We start from the raw sequence: 18,775 nt of genomic DNA on the forward strand, positions 1-18,775 counted from the left end.
ATAAATAAATAAATAAATAAATAAATAAATAAATAAATAAATAAATATGTGCCAATTCTAGAGCCGTCTCCTCGGGTTGGCACAAAAGCTAATGGCTGCACAGTCCAGGCTCAGCCCATTCAGCCCCACAGGGCAACAAGGCAGAGATCAGAGGGCTGGGCCTTGGCCGTGGGAGCTCAAGCCTTTCATCACTTTTCTGTTAGGGAACGCAAGGCAAGAAGGAAAAGGTGTTCCTGGGGCCAGGGCGGTGAGGCCAATGCCAGGCCCCACAAGGCCAGCGTGCTTCTGTGAACTCTGTTTTTTGTGGATAGGACAGTCTCCCGAAATTCCTCCTTCCAAGGCTCCTGGTGGGGCTGGAGAGATGGCTCAGAGGTTAAGAGCATTGGCTGCTCTTCCAGAGGTTCTGAGTTAGATTCCCAGCAACCACATGATGGCTCACAACCATCTGTAATGAGATCTGGTGCCCTATTCTGGCCTGCAGACATATACCCAGACAGAACACTGTATAAATAAATTAATTAATTAATTAAAAAAAAAAAAGGCAAGGCCCCTGGTGGTCCACTCTCCCTCCAGTCTATTTTCCTGCCCTGCCCAGAGACCCTAGGTGATCAGAGCTTCCTCTGGGGCAGCTGTGGCCCAAGAGCCACCTCTATAACTATAGCTCCCATTCCTCCAAAATTGGCCAGCAGACAAGACTTCACCTGACTTTGCTCTAGGAATCATCTAACAGTCTTGCTAGTACGATGGCTCACTTGGGGTGTCCTGGGGCTGCTAGATGGGAGGACATGGCCGGCTGGGGAGCCCAGGGGCTGGCCCACCTTTGTCTTCCTGTCAATAGATTGCTGAGCCTTGCTCCCAGTAGCAAGGACTTGCCTACTTTGTGTCCCCAGGGCCTGGGGCACCTCAGAAATGTTTACCCAATGAGCGCTGGAAGTCATCATACCACCACCAGCAAGGCAAGGTCTGAGGCAAGAGCAGATGCAAGCCTAGCAGTGTCTGAGATGATGCCCAGTTCCCCGAACTCCAGCCCTGGCCTTCAGAGCTAAGCAAACCATCCCAGGGCTGGAAAGAACAACGCTCCTGTCTAGAAAGGCCCAACTCCTTCCTTATGGGAATATGCACAACTTAGCTCCCTGTGGCTGGTAACCTTGACTACAGTAGGGGCTGCTAGGGGGACAGCTGTGTCAGGGGTTCGACCCACATGTTAAGAGCCCCATGCTCACCCCTAACTGGTCCCATATGAAGAAGGCTGTCTGTTCTTTGTTCCTGGGGGTACAGCTTTCCACTCTATGTGCCCCAACTGCTCCCTTAAACCCACCCTGGTATCTTCTTGGCAAGTATCCCTGGACCTATAGCTCTTTAGCCTCCAGGGTCAAGGGTCAGGAGGGGCCCAGAGGACTTGGGAAGCCTGTGTCCCTCTCCAGAGAAGGTACCCTAGGCAGGGCCTTGAGTCCATCCCCCCACACACACACCATGGGCACTAAGCCAGCACCGTAGGCTGGGATGGGGGAGTGAGGGAAGGAAAGCACCACAGAGCAGAGTAAGCCTTCACTGTAGAAGGGAAGCAGGCTCTGGGAGGGAGCAGGGACTCTTGCTTCTAGAGAGAAGGAGCAGTTTCCAGCCCCACCTCTCCAGGGCAGAACCATCCAATAGCTAGGGGGCAAGTTGCCTTCCCTTCCCACCTCAGCCTGGTAGAATTCCAGTCCAAGTTGACAGAAAAGACCCAGGGCCACATCTGACGTTTACTGAAAAGCCCCCAGGACCACAGAGCTGTGTGAAGGTATGCAGGACAGACAGGAGACTCCAGGAGTGCATTCAGGGTGCTCAGAACTCTCTGAGAGCAGTCCACTGTCCACAGCTTCTCCACCACATGGCCTCATCTCCGCACCTCTGCAGCAGACACAGGGCTTAGTGGGGCAGAAAAGACAATGACCTCAGCCCCCCTGCTCTGCCCTGCTGGCATGCCACTCACCATTCAGGGTGTGGAACTGGTCCGCAGTTTCGCAGAACCCTAGGGGTGCAGGCAGTAGTCAGGGAGGGCAGGGTGTCGGCCAGGAGGGTGACTGGGCTGGGGACACTCACATACTTGGGAGGGTGACTGGGCTGGGACACTCACTGTACTTGGGAGGGTGACTGGGCTGGGGACACTCACTGTACTTGGGGGGGTGACTGGGCTGGGGACACTCACTGTACTTGGGAGGGTGACTGGGCTGGGGACACTCACCGTACTTGGGGAAGTAAAAGACCTGGTGTTCTGTCAAGTTGGCTCCTCTGACTCGCTGCTCAAACACATTCAGGGCAGAATCACTCACCGGGAGTGAGCGGACTGTGGGACACACAGAGTTCCTGTGGTTTAACGGGGCAGGGTACCCAGGACACAGCCAGGTAGGCTGTCTGTCCCTGCCCCTTCTAATCTCCACACCAGCCTGTATGTAGCTGCTCCTCCAGGGGTGCCTGCTACTGAGAGTATTGGGATAGAAAGGGAATGGGGATCTGTGTGTTCATCTGGTGTCACCCCACCCACCAGGATGACCCCTCGAGGTCACGTGTGGATGCTGAACTAGCACGCACCATACAGCTTCACAGACAGCCTCCTCGCCTGCTCCAGATACAGGACAGCAAAGTTCTGGTAGTCAGTCTCAGCGACAACCACAGGCACTGGCCCACGGGCCCCTGGGGCAGAGGCAGAGCCATAGCAACAGCACCATCAGCTCCTCAGCCCCCTGCCCTCCAGCTCTGTACCCCCTTGCTTGATGACCTTGCCTCACCTTGGAGCAAGAAGCGGCCAGGGACCCCGGTGTCTCCAAAGCGTTGGCGTATCTGCCAACAGATTCCATCTCTGGGGAGGGGAAGAAGGTATCATGATATAAAGAAGCACCCAAGGCTCTAGGAACTCCAATCCAGATAGGGCTGTATGGGGATACCTATCCAGGCCATAGAGGAGTTAGGGGTGAGGTTTAGGGTCAAGAGGACAGAGTAAGGGGGGGGCTCAGGGGCTGGGATGAGGTGGAGGCTGCAGCTAGACTCACAGCTTTCGGAAGGTGCTGACAGCCATAGCTGCACCCTGGGGAGTTGTGTGCAATGTGGTGGCCTCAGCCCGGTGGCCCTGCTCCTGAAGAAAGCGGCATGCAGAGCCCACAGCCACAAGGAGCCATGTCCCTGCAAACTGGGAGTGAATTGGGAGGGCTCAGAACTGACTGAGGGAATGGGCACCCTGGGTCAATCCTGCCGACTGTTCCTTTACCTGCTCCCACTCACTCCCAGCTTTTACCTGCTCAACATTGAAATTCGCCTGGGCCTGGATGGTGCTGATAGGGGATGGAGCCCTAGAGGGCTTCCGAGCCCTTTGGGCCAGCGAAATGGCTGTCAAGAGCAGGGTGGAGAGCAACACAGCCCTAGGGGACAGCATGGCGGTCCAGTCCGGGACAGCAGGCGACAGGACGGGGAGGTGAAAGAAGGCACTGTCCCGGGTCAGAGTCCACTGTCCAGTGCCACGGGAAGCACAGCCCAGGAAGTCCACATCTGTCTTCCGTTTACTGAACCCCTACCCCAAGCTAGGGTTACCCTAGAACCTGGCCTACACAGGGGTTTGGCATTGCACCCCAAGTGCAAAGTCTGCCTTGACTTCTGTACCCCGATTTCCACTTGAGGTCAGGGCTCAACACTCTGCACGCCAGTAACTGCTCTTATCCCCACAGCCAAGAACAACGTGCTCGTTAAGTTACTTGTTCAAAGCCTTAGCAGCAGAGAGAGCCGGGGCCAAGTCTCGAACCCGTCCAGCTGGGCGGGGCTCGCTACTGCCGCCCTATCGAACAGCCAGGAGCAAGTACTGCTCTATGAGCAAGAGCGCGGGAGCACGAGCGCGCGCAGGCGCGTGGAGAAACGCCGGCCTCGACTCGGAGCCAAAGGCGCAGGCGCAAGAGAAGCGGCCATCGATGCCTCGGGGCTCGCGGCGTCGAGTCTGGCTCCTCGGGAAAGACGCGAAGGCGGGGGCTAGAGCGGCGGAAGCGGGGCGCAGCGCAGCGGGCGGAGGCGCCGCGGTGAGTCCCGGCTTTGGCCCTGCGGTGCTCACCTGTGTCATCTGCCCTGCCCCTCGACACCGGCCTTGTGCCCCATTACTCCCAGTCCTGCCGTCGTCAGCCTTGTGCCACTTTCGGTGTCCCCCTTACCCCCGGCACTGGCGTGAGTTTATTTTCTCAGGCCTTGTCCCGGTCATGGGCCTCGCCCTGCCTTGCCCTACCTTCACTGGCCTTGTCCACTGTCACCAACTTTTTCCTGGCAATGGCTACACATGTACAGCCTTTGGTCACCTTATCTGGCCAGGGATGGTCTTGGCAGGCTGTCACCCTCCCAGCCCGCCAGGCAGTGTCAGAAGGCGAATGAAGGACCCGCTGCCCAGTCTAGCTAGGCAGCGAGGCTGATCCCTGCCGTCTGCTCCGTCAGTCAGAAACCCTACCCACCCTTACCACCCTCCTGGCCAGGCTCTCTCCTGAGTCCACAAAGCAGGGGCCCCTGGCCAGGAGGAGCCCCTTCTCAGAAGAAAGTCAGCCCTAGCTTGAAGTCTTGGGGCAGCAAGGTCAAAGACAGGGGTCAGGTGTCCGTCACTTGGTCTTGACTGCTAGAACTTGGACCTGCCAGTTTGGGCAGCCCAGACCTGTTTGCCTGCCTTGGCACTCAGATGTCTTCCTGGGCTCAGGAGTATGGGGAAAGGTGTCAGAGACCCCCACCTGGAAGGTATGAAGATGGGGGCTACCTCCCACTCTTGAGGGTGCACTAGGCCTAGTGGTACTGAGATGTTCACCATCTGGTCCAGCCAGTCCTTTGGTGCCCCTGGAGGATGTGAGGCTGGGGGCTTCAAGAAGGGTGGTGTGGAACAGTGCTGCTAAGCCCACCTCTTCCCCTGCACATGCCCAGTGCAGTGGAATTCTCGGATGGGCAGTTGGTGGGGCTGCCATGTCTGGCGCCTCAGGCCCTCAGTCTCTCCCTAGGGTTGGGAGTGAGGAGGCCTGGGCTCAGAGCGGCCACTGGTGGCTTTCAGGACCGTCTGGGCAGAATGTCACGATGGACGAGGGGGGCATGCCCCTGCTCCCCGACAGCCTTATCTACCAGATCTTCCTGAGCCTGGGCCCTGCAGATGTGCTGGCCGCTGGGCTGGTGTGCCGCCAATGGCAGGCTGTATCCCGGGACGAGTTCTTATGGAGGGAGCAGTTCTACCGATACTACCAGGTGGCTCGAGATGTGCCCCGCCACCCAGGTCAGTACCCGCACACAACCTGCTGGCCTCAGAGCAAGGGCTCAGGGCTCAGGGACTGCAGCCCTGGGCCGCGTTGCAGGGAGGCCATGCCGTCAGCGCCTGGTCTGTCCTAGCAAGGGTGGCTTGCATGTAGGATTGACGCTGCATTGCCCACAGCGGCCACGTCCTGGTATGAGGAGTTCCGACGGCTCTACGACATGGTACCCTGTGTGGAGGTGCAGACACTGAAGGAGCACACTGACCAGGTCCTACACCTCAGCTTCTCCCACTCGGGGTACCAGTTTGCTTCCTGCTCCAAGGACTGCACGGTGAAGGTGAGAGCTCCTTTGTCAGGCAGCAGAACTCAGTGGGAAGAAAAGCCAGTGCTGAGGCAAGCAGAGAGGGCCAGATGGGCCCTGGAGGCCTGATCTGGACATACAAGACCCCCAGTTAAGAACAGCTCTAACCTCTAGCTCCGAGGGCCAGCCCTCTGCATTAACAGGGTATGGTAAGAGGAGACGGTAAGGGGCTAGGAGGACTCAACAGCTCAGTGAGAAGAGTCAGAACTTCCGGTACTGCCAGCATGGACTGGCCAGGTAATTCCCACGCGGCCCCTCTGGTACAGATCTGGAACAACAACCTGAGCATCTCTCTGCTGCACAGCGCAGATATGAGGCCGTACAACTGGAGCTACACCCAGTTCTCCCAGTTCAACCAAGATGACTCACTGCTGCTGGCCTCAGGGGTGTTCCTGGGGCCGCACAACTCCTCCTCAGGCGAGATAGCTGTCATCAGCCTAGGTGAGTGTGGCCGCTGGGTTGGGCTGCCTGCCCCGTCGTACCCTGCCTGCTGGCAGCATGCCCAGTTGTGGCCTTCCTCCCAGACTCCTTCGCCTTGCTGTCCCGTGTGCGAAACAAGCCCTATGATGTGTTTGGCTGCTGGCTCACAGAAACCAGCCTCATTTCGGGGAACCTGCACCGCATTGGAGATATCACCTCCTGTTCAGTGCTGTGGCTCAACAATGCCTTCCAGGTTCAGACTGGGGCAGGGACAGGCTGGGCAGACAGATGGGGTAGGACAGGGAAATAGAGAGGAAGGTGCGGGCAGGGCTGGATGTGGAAGGGCAGACGCAGGGCCCAGGGTAGGCTGCACTCCAGGCCTGGCTCTCTGGCCAGCACCCACCTGTTGCGGGCCTTGCCTTGTGTCCCTGTAGGATGTGGAGTCGGAGAATGTCAATGTGGTAAAGCGGCTCTTTAAGATCCAGAACCTCAACGCCAGCACCATCCGCACGGTGATGGTGGCAGACTGCAGCCGCTTTGATAGCCCGGACCTCCTGCTGGATGCTGGGGACCAGGCTGGGCTCCCCTGCCGCGTCTTCGACCTCGGTGGGGACAGTGAAGAAGAGCCCCCTGGCCCGGGTTTGCAGTCCTCTGGTTCTGGCCGCGTCAAGGAAGGTTTGCGGCGCATGTTGGATAGCGTGTTGGATGGACACGCACAGCTATCAGACTGTGCACTGGAGGCCAAGGTGGCTGAGCTGCTGGCCCAGGGCCACACCAAGCCCCCAGAGTGTAGCGATGCTGACACCAGGAACAAGTACCTCATCTTCACCACTGGCTGCCTCACCTAATCACCCCATCAGATCGGTAATGGTGGGCCGGGCAGAGCTGGGCCTGGGAGGGTCAGAACCACGGCGGTGCTCCCCAGACCAGCAAGTCCATAAGCACAGCTTGGATCACGCATTGGGATCCAACTCTGGCTTTGACGTACTCGATTCTATGTAAGAGTGGTGAAAACCCAGGCAGGGGATTGGTTGGCAAGTGACCAGGTGGGCAGCCGTGCTTGAGTGTTCAGTGTCGGCAGTGTGTGTGGACCACGAGGGCTGTTCTCGGACTGGGAGTGCCCTGGTGGTGCTGGCCCTCCAGGCTCTGGATGACCCTCGCCCTGGTCTCCATGCAGGCATCAAACAGATCCTGCCACACCAGATGACTACAGCAGGGCCTGTGCTGGGTGAGGGCCGGGGCTCCGATGCCTTCTTTGATGCACTGGACCATGTCATTGACGTGCACGGGCACATCATTGGCATGGGCCTGTCTCCTGATAACAGGTGGGCCTGGTGTGCAGGGCGGGACACCACAGACGGCCCAGATCTAATAGCATGCTTGTACCTAACGTGTGTCCCTTGCTCAGGTACCTGTATGTGAATAGCCGCGCCTGGCCTCCTGGCTCAGTGGTAGCTGACCCCATGCAGCCACCGCCCATTGCAGAGGAGATTGACCTGCTGGTGTTTGACCTCAAGACCATGCGGGAGGTGAAGCGGGCCCTGCGAGCGCACCGTGCCTACACGCCCAATGACGAGTGCTTCTTCATCTTCTTGGATGTCAGCAGGGATTTTGTGGCCAGGTGTGGGCTCAGGTGGGCCCCTGGGCTTGGGTATGGGCTTCTGCTGGTGGGTGTGGGCTCATCCAGATGCTATCCCACAGTGGGGCTGAAGATCGGCATGGTTATATCTGGGACCGCCACTACAACATCTGCCTAGCCAAGCTGCGGCATGAAGACGTGGTCAACTCAGTGGCCTTTAGCCCCCAGGAGCAGGAGCTTTTGTTGACAGCCAGCGATGATGCCACCATCAAAGCCTGGCGCTCACCACGCACTGTTCGTGTCCTCCAGGCCCCACGCCCACGCCCACGTCCCTTCTTCTCCTGGTTTGCCAGCCATAGGCGCTGAAGGCTTCAGTGACTTGAGCCATTGGGACCCACTGGGGAAAAGGATACCCTGTGGTTCTTTACTGCACTGGGGCAGAGTAGCTCATAGCAGTCATGCCTTAGGAGGGGACAGCCTGACCCCCAACACTCACATGCACCTGCTCACTTAGCCGTCAGGCTCGGCACTAGGGTAGTAGCCCTTGTTGGCAGCACCAGAGATCCCATGTCAGCCTCTTGGCCAGTGCAAGTCCTGCTCTTCACTTGCCCTCTTCCCTGGGCTGGCAGCTCCACAGCTCCAGGCTGACCACTGCCTGGATACCTTTCACACTCAGCAAAACCACACCCTTGGCTATCCTGGTGTACCCTGGGTGACAGGCCATAGGCTCTGGCCTCTGATAATTTGGCTTGTGCTACTGATTGAGCGGCCTGCAGTGACCATGGGCGCTGCATGTCGCACTTATCAACTGTTTGGGTTGATGAATAAACAGTTGGCAACAGCACCTGCCATCTAGTCTGTTCATAGGGAGGGGCCCCAGGCTGTGCCGCCTCAGGGGTCCTCCAGGAGGCGGAAGAGGAAGTGCTGGTTCAGGTTTGTATCTCTGGACTTGTGGGATGCCCGTCTGTGACTGGCTCAGGAGACGGCGGGCTGTAACAACCAGTACATCAGAGAGCCCCCAGAGCGGGGCATCCTGGCTCCTCGGGACTGAGGCAGGAGGATAGGAGTTAAAAGTCTGTCTGGGCTAGAGAACAAGTTCAGGGTTGATCTATGCAACTTGGTTAGTCCCTGGCTTAGAAAAGTAAAAGAAAGCTGGGGGTTGGGGCTTAGTGGTGATAGTGCCCGCCTATCATGGGTTCAGTTCCCCCAAAACACAAGCTCCTAGAATGTGTAAGGACCCAAGGTGCAGAAGGGTAGCCCTAGGCCATCCTGGCGCTCCCATCATCTGCCTTATCCAATTAGGGGTTCTGTGTGTGATGGTGGCAGCTGGAAAGAGTCGGGGCTTTGACAGGGCCAGCTTCCAGAGTGACCCAAATAAGAGCTGGGTGAGTAGCCTGTTAAACTGGGGTCTCATTTGAAAGCTGCCCTGCTACAAAGAATAGAGAAAACTTATCCAGGGGACTGAGTGAACAGGGCAAGTGTCCTCCCAGGTCCAAACCAGCAGGTGAGCAGGGACTGCTTCCCATCGTCTGGTGGGAACCACATTGGCTGCATCAAGAGGACTGGGGCAGGACACCAGGTGCAGATGGCACCGGGAAGCCAGGCCTCGTCTGTGGCCTGTTGCTGAAGCTGGAGGGCAAGATGCAGCAAGTGTCCACCAGCCTGAGCAGCAGCGCCAAGGGGCAGGAGGCAGCCTCAGCTAGAAAGCATCCACAGAGCCTTCGAGGAAGGCGAGGATGAAGCAGCTGTGTGGAGGCTGGGCTGGGCTGGGCTTCCTCCCTAGCACAAAGGCAACAGTGCAGATCCACGCTGCGCTGCGTGAGAGGAGCGCTGCGTGAGAGGAGCTCACACTAGCAGTGCAGAGCCCAAGGCCAGCACGCCCTCACAACTGCCTGCGGAGGACTTTGGATTTGTCTGATTTAAAGTCAAAAGAAAGCAGCCATCATCTATGAAACAGACACAGCACAGTAGAGAACAAAACGGAGAAATGTAAAACTGAGCTGTGGGAAATAGCAGTACCAAACTGCAAGTTCAGCCTTTTAAATGTTGGGCTTCACTTGTCAAGCAGACCGAGCATCATGGAAGGGCAGAACAGGATAAAGAGATGGCACAGGGCAGGCAAGAGGGCTCAGTCAGTAAGGGAGCCTGCCACCAAGCCTCTGACTCTGCTCCTCGGGACCCACACATTAGAAGGAAAGAACCGACTCCTACAAGTTGTCCTCTGACCTCCATACGCCTACTGTGGTGTGTGTGCCCCCATATGTACAAGTAAAAAGTTTTCAAAGAAGGGAGACACCCATCTGCACCTCCAGCAGCAGTGGTGAGAGATTCAGTGTTCAACTTGGCACACTGCACACATCCGTGTGAAACTGCAGCCCAGCAGGGACACGGAGAAGCCTGTCACTTAGGGAAACGGCCTGGTTCCACAAACAGAACAGGGCTCGGGGTCCAGCTCCACAGATGTGACTGCAGCTGACTCTAGCGCAACAACTGAGAACCTGGAGATGTGCGGGGCGGGAGGCAGCCTGTCCGCAGACAGTGTTCACTCTGAACAGCAACCGTTGGCATGCAGGACCTGACTCCATGCAGCTAGAGCCTGGAATGAGCACCAGGACTCACTGGGCAGATCTAAGCACTGAGGGAGTGAGCTGCATGGAGTGCCCCGCACTTGCTGGGTCTCTTTTGGGCACTCTAGTGGTGGGAGACAGTCCCAAGAAGGTGGGGCACTGTGCGACTGTTCTCCGTCCACTGTCTTGACACAGAGACCTTACTGTGGTTCAGCCGAGGAAGGTCAGGGCAGAGAGGTGACGAGAACCCCAAATATCTGGCTAAATGGCCAAATGAGGGGCCTACAGGGGAAGCTCAGGAAAGCACAAAGAAGAAATTTTAACATCTGCTGGCAGACTAAGTACAGACACAACAGACACGGTGAGAATTCTACATTTTGAATTAAAGTTCAAAGTAACAACCCCAAGCAGATCATTGAAAATTTAAGTGCATATCTAATATTTTCTTGACTTTGTGGGCACCAGGCAGCACTTTTGGGGGCCAGAGGACATCTTGCAGGAGTGGGGTTTCTTCCACCGTGTGGGTTCTGGGGGTTAGACTCGGGTCCTCAGGCTTGGCAGCAAGCACCTTGCTGAATGAACCTTCTCAGTGTCTCTAATGTGTATTCTTTCTTTAGAACACCAAAACTGCTATACAAAGAGAAAGAATTAGCAGAACTCTAGAGTGTTCAAACAGGCAAAACAGTGGAACACAAGAGATAAGCATGCCAAAGATATTTAAAAAGAACTTAAAACAAAAACAAGGAATCACTATGTAGCCCAGGCTGGCCTCACACTTTAGATCCTTCTGCTGAGGCCTCCTGAGAGATGGGATGGTAGATGTGTACCACCACATACTGAATAAAAGCTTTCATCCAATTCTGCTGTGAGACCTGGCAGCAAGTCCACAGCGCAGTTAGGTTAGAGAACAGACAAATGTCACCCCAGAACCCAGGTGACAAGACTTGCCTCCCTAGTGCCATCAAAGTCAGCACACAGGAAAAGCAGCAGTGTCCGGAACGGTGCTCTGTGGAGAAGGGAACTTTAGCAAGAGCCTCAGATGGAGAAAAAATAAAGCATCCCAGAGCTGTGGGGCAGCCTAGTGACAGCCAGCATCCCAGACAGAGCTGCTGCTGCTGTACAGAGGGCTCCAGAAGGCACAAGTAACAGGGTCTATGGCTCTGGGGTTAACGGGGCCAAGAGGATTTCCCTTTCTTGGCTCCTGGTGACTTGAACCAATCTCTTTTTTTTTTTTCTTCTTTTTTTTTTTGAGACAGGGTTTCTCTGTGTAATAGCCCTAGCTGTCCTGAAACTAGCTCTTGTAGACCAGGCTGGCCTTGAATTCACAGAGATCCGCCTGTCTCTGCCTCCTGAGTGCTGAAATTAATGGCATGCGCCACCACTGCCTGGTGACTTGAGCCGATCTTGGTTTGTGGCAGCAGCATTCCTGTCTTCTGTCCTCCCCCATAACCTGTCACCTTTGCTATGTGTATGTCAGAAGCTCCTCTTTTTATAGACATTGGACTATAAAAAAGTGGATCAGGAACCACTTTGATGTAGGGTGTTAGAATTCAGCCTCTGACAAGGAACTAAATGCAGGTAACAGGTCTCTGCAGAATGTCCGACCCACTAGCAGGACATACTCCTCCTACAGCGCCCAGAGAAAACCCACTAAATCAGACCACAGCGCCTCCAGGCTTTTTTAAATACCGAGTATTCCTGTGTCTCCATCCACTCCATGCTCCAACAACCCCACAGCCCAAGAGGCTCCTGGACAATAGTTTATCTCTCACAGTTCTGGAGGCTGCAGACTCAGTGCCCTGGGAGCGCTGTCCTGGGTAAGAAAGGCTATCTTCTGACAGATCTCACATGGTGGAGGCATGAGCACCCTTTCCCAGGCCCACAATGGTTCTATCTTTACAATCCACCTCTAAAACACTTCCAATCACTGTCTTATTGGAGACGTTTCAACATATGAATTTGGGTGAAACAAAATATTTAGTCTCGTCGTAGTCTATTCTTGCTGCTATAAAAGGACACCCAAGGCTAGCTAACATGTGACCCACAATGTCACTGGCTTGCAGCTCTGGGGGCCAGGAAGTCCAGGAGGAAGGAGCCAACAAGCGGTGAGAGCTAGAGCACATCACTGTTTGGTAGGAGAGAGAACCAGAGGGGCTGGAACCCACCTTTCTATAATGGCACCATGAAGGTGGGGCCTTTACTCCCTAATTTTCGCTAAATACTGTTACAATGATCATTAAATTTCAACACGAGAGGCTGGAGAGATGGCCCAGCAGTTAAGAGCACTGGCTTCTCTTGTTCTGAGTTCTATTCCCAGAAACCACGAGGTGGCTCCCAGTAATCTCTAGGGGGATCTGATGCCCTCTTCTGGAATAAAGGTGTGCATGCAGGTAGAGCACTCATAGATAAATCAATCTTAACTGAGCTGGGTTGCACATGCCCTTTAATCTCAGCACTTGGGAGGCAGAAACAGGTAGATCTCTGTGAGTTTGAGGCCAGCCTTCTTCCTAAAAAGCAAGTTTCAGGACAGCCAAGGCCCTGTCTTGAAAAACAAGCAACAACAAAAAACATTCCTTCTATCCAAAAAGTTTACAAATCTTTAATTTTTTTAAAAATTAACCTCAGCATTCTGGAGTCAGAGCCAGGTGGATCTCTGAGTTCGAGGCCCAAGTGGTCTACAGAGCAAGTTCTAGGACAGTCAGGACAATCGGGGCTACACAGAGAAACCCTGTCTCCAAAAACAAAATTATTTGTATGTATGGGTGTTTTGCCTTCATGCATGTTGGTGAATCAGGCGTACGCAGTGCCTGAGAAGACCAGAAGAGGGCATCAGATCCCAGGGTACGGGAGTTAGAGAGCTCTGACCTACCGTATGGATTCTGAGACTCAACCCAGGTTGTCTGGTAAAGTGGTCTCTCAACAACTGAGCCATCTCTCCGCACCCCCAAAGTCTCCAAATCTTTTTGTTTGTTTGTTTTGTTTTTGTTTTTCAAGACAGAATTTCCTCTGTAGCTTTGGGGCTTTTTCTGGAACTAGCTCTTGTAGACCAGGCTGGGCTCGAACTCACAGAGATCTGCCTGCTTCTGCCTCCCGAGTGCTGGGATTAAAGGCATGTGCCACCGCTGCCCAGCCCCAAATCTTAATACTAGCTCACAAGTCATGGATCCAGTCGAGTCTTGTCTGAAACAGATATGGGTAAGGTACACTCACAGAATGTAAATACCCCGCCACCTAGAAAATTTGAAACAAATAGAAGAAACATCTCCAAGGTACCACTGTGGGGCAGACATCATATAGGCTGTTTATTCCAGAAGGGAAAAACATTGGAGACACAGCAAGAACCAGGCCCCAGAATATGCAAAACCCACAGGGCAAACCCTGTGAAAGTCTAGCACTGGAGAATTGTCTTACATTTGCCTTCTAGCAGCTCATAGCAGGACTGTTGACTGCAGTTCTCCTGGGCAGGCGTTGCACTGGGTGCTGTCCCGATGGTCAGTCTGCAGTGGTTTTGCCCCTAGAATATCCAGGGCCCTCTACCTCTGCAACATTCCCGGCTAGCTGGGGTCCCCATGGCTCAGCTGCTGCATGAGAGGCACCTGCAACATGATGGCCAGGAGGCAGCCACGTCACACTGCAGATGTTCCCAGTGCTTTCTTCTGCACCCGCAGCAGAGTCTTCCTGGACACCTGATGGAAATCCAGGCCTTATCTAGTCCTCCCAGCTCCATCCATTACCCCGTTCCAAAGTCACTTCCATCCACACACACCAAACACATATTAAAAGCAAATTTTAAAAGGCATCTGTAAGCTGGGCGGTGATGGCGTACACCTTTAATCCCAGCACTTGGGAGACAAAGGCAGGCGGATTTCTGTGAGTTCGAGGCCAGCCTGGTCTACAAGAGCTAGTTCCAGGACAGGCTCCAAAGCTGCAGAGAAACCCTGTCATGAAAAACCAAAAAAAAGGCATCTGTAGCTAGCCGTCATTTCTTGGACACTTTCCTCTGGTGGCCTTCCATCTCCTGAGGAACCACCCCCCTGGCTCTGCTTCTTTGTGCTCCCATGATTCCTCTGGGGACATTTCTGTCTCTCCATTTTCTACAACAGTTTCTGAAAGGTCCATGCTAACAGCTGAATATGAGCCTTCACACAATGACTCACATTTATTTTTTTAAAAAGAAAACAAACTAGCCGGGCAATGGTGGCGCATGCCTTTAATCCCAGCACTTGGGAGGCAGAGGCAGGTGGATCTCTGTGAGTTTGAGACCAGCCTGGTTGGTCTACAGAGCTAGTTCCAGGACAGGCTCCGAAGCCACAGAGAAACCCTGTCTCGAAAAAAACAAAAAACACAACGAACAAACAAACAAACAAACAAAAAACCAAGAAAACAAACTGTCAGAAATGATGGAGGGGGAAGAAATACCAAAACCTAAGTCGGTGGTGGCACCACCAGGTGCTCCTAAGAAAGACCATGTAAATGCAGTGTTCACTGGGCATGTTGAATGTATTTGACTAGAATGGTCGACAAAAGGACACGTGAGAAATACCAACGAGAAGCTCAAGAAAAAAAAAAAAAACAGAGGAACTTGGTACTTGTCTTGGGCCTTAGACACAAACCAGGAAGAACGAGACAAAGGGAAAACAGTAGAGGTAGGCTGTGCCTATTTTGAAATGATCCAACAGTTAACTGGAGCAACGAGAGCTATGAAGAATGTAAAGAAAAATTAGTACCATTTTTGACAAAAGTTGGCTTTAATCCCAAAAAGGACATTCATTTTATGCCCTGCTCAGGACTGACGGGAGCAAATCTCAAAGAGCAATCAGATTTCTGTCCTTGGTACATGATATGGGGTCTGTGGTCCTGGGAAAGCTGGAATCTGGAACAGTCTGTGAAGGCCAGCAGCTAGTGAGGATTCCCAACAAGCACAACACGGAAGTTCTTGGAATACTTTCTGAGGATGTAGAAACAGATTATGTAGCTCCAGGTGAAAACCTCAAAATCAGACTGAAAGGAATTGAAGATTCATCCAGGACGCATCCTTTGTGATCTTAATAATCTCTTTCATTCTGGACATACATTTGATGCCAAGATAGTGATCAGAGTACAAATCCATCATCATCTGCCCAGGGTACAATGTGGTGCTGCACATCCATACCTGTATCAAGGAGGTCGAAATAACAGCCTTAATCTGCTTGGCAGACAAAAAAATCAGGAGAAAAAGGTAAGACTCAACCTCGTTTTGTGAAAGAAGATCAAGTATGCATTGCGTGTTTGAGGACAGCAGGGACCATCTGTCTGGAGACCTTTAAAGACTTCCCTCAGATGGGACGCTTTACCTTACGAGATGAGGCCCATCTTCTTTATTTTCTGACTCACCCCAGTTAGAAGGTCTGCTCCAATGTTGTTGAAGAACTTGTCAATCTGACTTCCTGCATGTGGAACACTTATCTCCTCAGAAGCATCATTTGATTTCCCATCTCCAAAGATCTCCGCTGCTCCTGCATCATGAGAAGCTGCTCCAGCTTAGTCCTGTGCTCAGACTCCAGTCTGCTCAGCATCTCCTTTATGACAGCAATCAAAGAGCTGAACTTATTGAGGTCAAGAATGTTTCGATACTCAGGAGAATGAGATGAGGGAGTACTTTTCAAGACAGCTGCTCTTTGGTGATTCCCAGTTTCTTGTGAGTGAAAGTACACTTATAGATACCTAGAATCCCCCTGAGGACCGCAGGCTCCTTGTAAGAAGGGTAGGATATCATCAAGTACAAACCACTTATCCAAGTACTCCAAAATCTTGCCTAAACAGACAAATGAATTCACACGAACAGCAAGGGAAGATGTTTGTAAACAGGCATTTTTAATTCTTGGAATCAAAGCGTTTTTCATGGATGGGTAGTCTATGAGATTTGCAAAAGTTGGGATGATGATCAGACAGAGCTCCTGGGTCTGAATGGAAGGTGTCTCTGGAGCTCTGTAGACCACGGACAGTACACTGTTCTTTATCTTGTCAGGAGGGGTTTTGGATAGGAGCAAATCCGTTTTTTGTAGAAAAATTAACAAAATCTGGACTGGCACCTGCTGTTTACAACACAGGACCAAATTCAGGAAGAATTAATCTGACATATTCTTCTTTGGCGCACTCCTCAGCACTCAGTAAAACACTGGGCAAAACAAAAGGTACCATATCAGGGTTTACAAATTCTGAAGTCAAACAAGGCAATTCTCTGCGTGATGACCCGCTTGGGCAGCTTTGGCAGAACCTTCAGCAATCCTTTGAAGAACTGGGATTTCTGAAGATTATCTTTGGAATATGGTATCAAAATATTGAAGTGTGACTGCACCAACATCATCGAAGAAGGGAATTTTTGTCATCTGATCTGTGTCGGGTCTTACAGTTGGGGTCACATTTAGCAAGAGTTTGACATGCTAGATCCTAAGTGGCTCAACTGATCCAACTGTCTACTGAAGCTCTTGTAAATATCCTGCTTGTTGACTTCAAATATAGGTTTCCTTTATTACAGACGGCACACCTAACAGCCCCTAAACACCACATATCGCTGGTCGTCTCACAGCTCACAGAGAGGATGTACTCAGGAGACAAGTATTCAGGATGTGAAAGACACAGCGACAGCAAGACCACTGCAATTGGAAAAGTTCTGAAACTGGTTCCAGAGAAAGACTAAGCATTTTCCTGATGACCCTGCGCAATAGTGTGAGGAATACTGACTGCAAAAGTCTATTCACACTGCCTTCTCTTATTTTCTGTCCACTGACAAACCTCTCCCCATATTTTGCAAAGAAAATTCACAGCAACAGCCCACATTATGTCAGCTTTCTCATATGAGAGCTCTGCTATGCCACTGTTGAATTTTCCCCAAGACTTTGCCCCCCTTTCAAACTTTGCTTCCTCGGACAGATTTGGTAAAAGCTTTGTAAGTGATGTAGACATAATTGCCTACAATAATGAAAACCTACAGGATTTTTTATTTTTCATCTTCCCCTTAGGCATAGTCTTTTTTCCCCAGGCAGCTCATTCTGAATGTGCTAGTGTGTGTGCACATTAATAAAATATTCAATTTGGAAAAAAAATGTATTCCATGCATCTACGAAAACATTATCTAGGTATCAAATTTTTCTTTTTCTCCTGAGATAGGGTTTTTCAGTGTAGCCCTGGCTATCTTGGAACTTGCTCTGTAGACCAGGCTGGCCTCACATTCACAGAGATCCAACCTGCCTCTGCCTTCCAAGTGCTAGGATTAAAGGTGTATGCCACCACCGCCCGGCATTAATTCTAGTTTTAAAATGGACGCATTTCTAGAGAAAAAAAACACACACATTATAAACAAATGAGCTGCTGAATATAGAAACCCACTGATAGAAACAAACTTTAAAACCATTATTTAACTAATCGTCTCAACTTTGAATTTTTCTACACCAAAAAAGTTCAAACACTGGGAGGCAGAAGCAGGAGGATCTCTGAATTCAAGACCAGCCTGATCTACAAAGCAAGTTCCAGGACAGCCAGAAAAGCTAAACAGAGAAACTTTGTCTCAGAGAAAAAAGATCAAACACACTGAAAGATCAATGATAGAAGATCAGAAATTTCTTTCTTTTTTCCCAGACAAGGTTTTTCTGTGTAGCTTTGGAGCCTGTCCTGGCACTCGGTTCTGTAGACCAGGCTGGTCTCAAACTCAAAGATCCTCCTGTTTCTGCCTCCCAAGTGCTGGGATTAAAGGCGTGCACCACCACGCTGGACTAGAAAGATCAGAAACTTTTACTAAGCAGGAAGAAAGTTGAAAAATGGACAGAAATGGCCAATTCCTATGGAGAAATCCCAGAGCAATAATCTGGTAAAGATGCCCAGAGTCCTCAGAGAAGTACAAGTCACAAGACACACAGGTCACACACAGCCCTCATGAAAAGCTGCAGGAAGAGGCTACTGCCCACATGCTATATGCTGTAAGGCACTTGATGCAGTTCTCTGCAGAGCAAGTACAAAATATCTAAGGGATAACCATAACCCAACTCTCCTGGGGCCACAGGTGACAGGCAGGCTGAGACCAGCTTAAGAAAGCAGGAGAAAAAGACAAGATGTGTCCTCCACCAGCAAGCCACAGGGCGGTCAGGTGAGGCCAGTTCTCTGCCATGACGCCATCCCATGCTGTTTCTGTATGCTTTAAAACCAACACACATGGTGTGGAAACTCAGAAAACAGGAACAGGCCGAGAGGGCAGCGTCTCCTCAATCACAGCATGCTCACAGCTGGTGCTCTCCCCATTTCCTACTGTGGTGACCTGAAAATGAACTGAGGGAGACTGGATACCCTTCTGACTAATAAAGATGCCCAGGACCCAGACCACAGTGTCTCTACTCCAACCCAGTCCAAAGAGCGAACCAGTCCAGAACCCTGAGGAAAAAATCTTGTACATGGGCCAGACCAAAGGTCAGCCCTTCACCTCTACCCAGGCAGACCCAGGACGCGGAGATCACATGGAACCTTGGGGGCTCGAAGGGCATAAGGAGCAGAGACAGCCAATGTGAAGAGGAAAGCAGAGGCCACAGGGTCACCACTACCTGGGCTGGAGCCAGCAGGCAACCCAGAGTCAGATGAACACCACTCG

General features: G+C 52.3%; 2 protein-coding genes and 1 pseudogene across 2 annotated transcripts; 2 read left to right on the top strand and 1 right to left on the bottom strand.

Moving 5' to 3' along the window:
• Window positions 1-1,723: 1,723 nt before the first annotated feature.
• Window positions 1,724-3,755, bottom strand: C8g (complement C8 gamma chain). Its single transcript, XM_050155139.1, has 7 exons — window positions 3,272-3,755; window positions 3,030-3,166; window positions 2,769-2,839; window positions 2,572-2,673; window positions 2,225-2,326; window positions 1,973-2,011; window positions 1,724-1,890 (listed from the first exon to the last, which is right to left on the bottom strand). The coding sequence occupies exons 1-7, from the start codon at window positions 3,407-3,409 to the stop codon at window positions 1,877-1,879; spliced, it is 603 nt and encodes a 200-aa protein (XP_050011096.1). The 5' UTR covers window positions 3,410-3,755; the 3' UTR covers window positions 1,724-1,876.
• Window positions 3,756-3,991: 236 nt separating this feature from the next.
• On the top strand, window positions 3,992-8,435 carry Fbxw5 (F-box and WD repeat domain containing 5). The gene is given in 9 exon segments (XM_050155138.1): window positions 3,992-4,182; window positions 5,039-5,254; window positions 5,411-5,568; window positions 5,859-6,033; window positions 6,117-6,265; window positions 6,447-6,876; window positions 7,190-7,337; window positions 7,421-7,633; window positions 7,714-8,435. Coding segments are annotated over 8 exon segments (1,710 nt in total). The 5' UTR covers window positions 3,992-4,182; window positions 5,039-5,061; the 3' UTR covers window positions 7,958-8,435.
• A 6,395-nt stretch (window positions 8,436-14,830) lies between these two features.
• Window positions 14,831-17,811, top strand: LOC126509319 (eukaryotic peptide chain release factor GTP-binding subunit ERF3A-like; annotated as a pseudogene).
• Window positions 17,812-18,775: the final 964 nt, after the last annotated feature.

Source organism: Alexandromys fortis, unplaced genomic scaffold (assembly GCF_014885135.2).
Source record: "Alexandromys fortis isolate MF-2015 unplaced genomic scaffold, M_Fortis_MF-2015_v1.1 scaffold_72, whole genome shotgun sequence".
NCBI classification, from domain to species: Eukaryota; Metazoa; Chordata; class Mammalia; order Rodentia; family Cricetidae; genus Alexandromys; species Alexandromys fortis.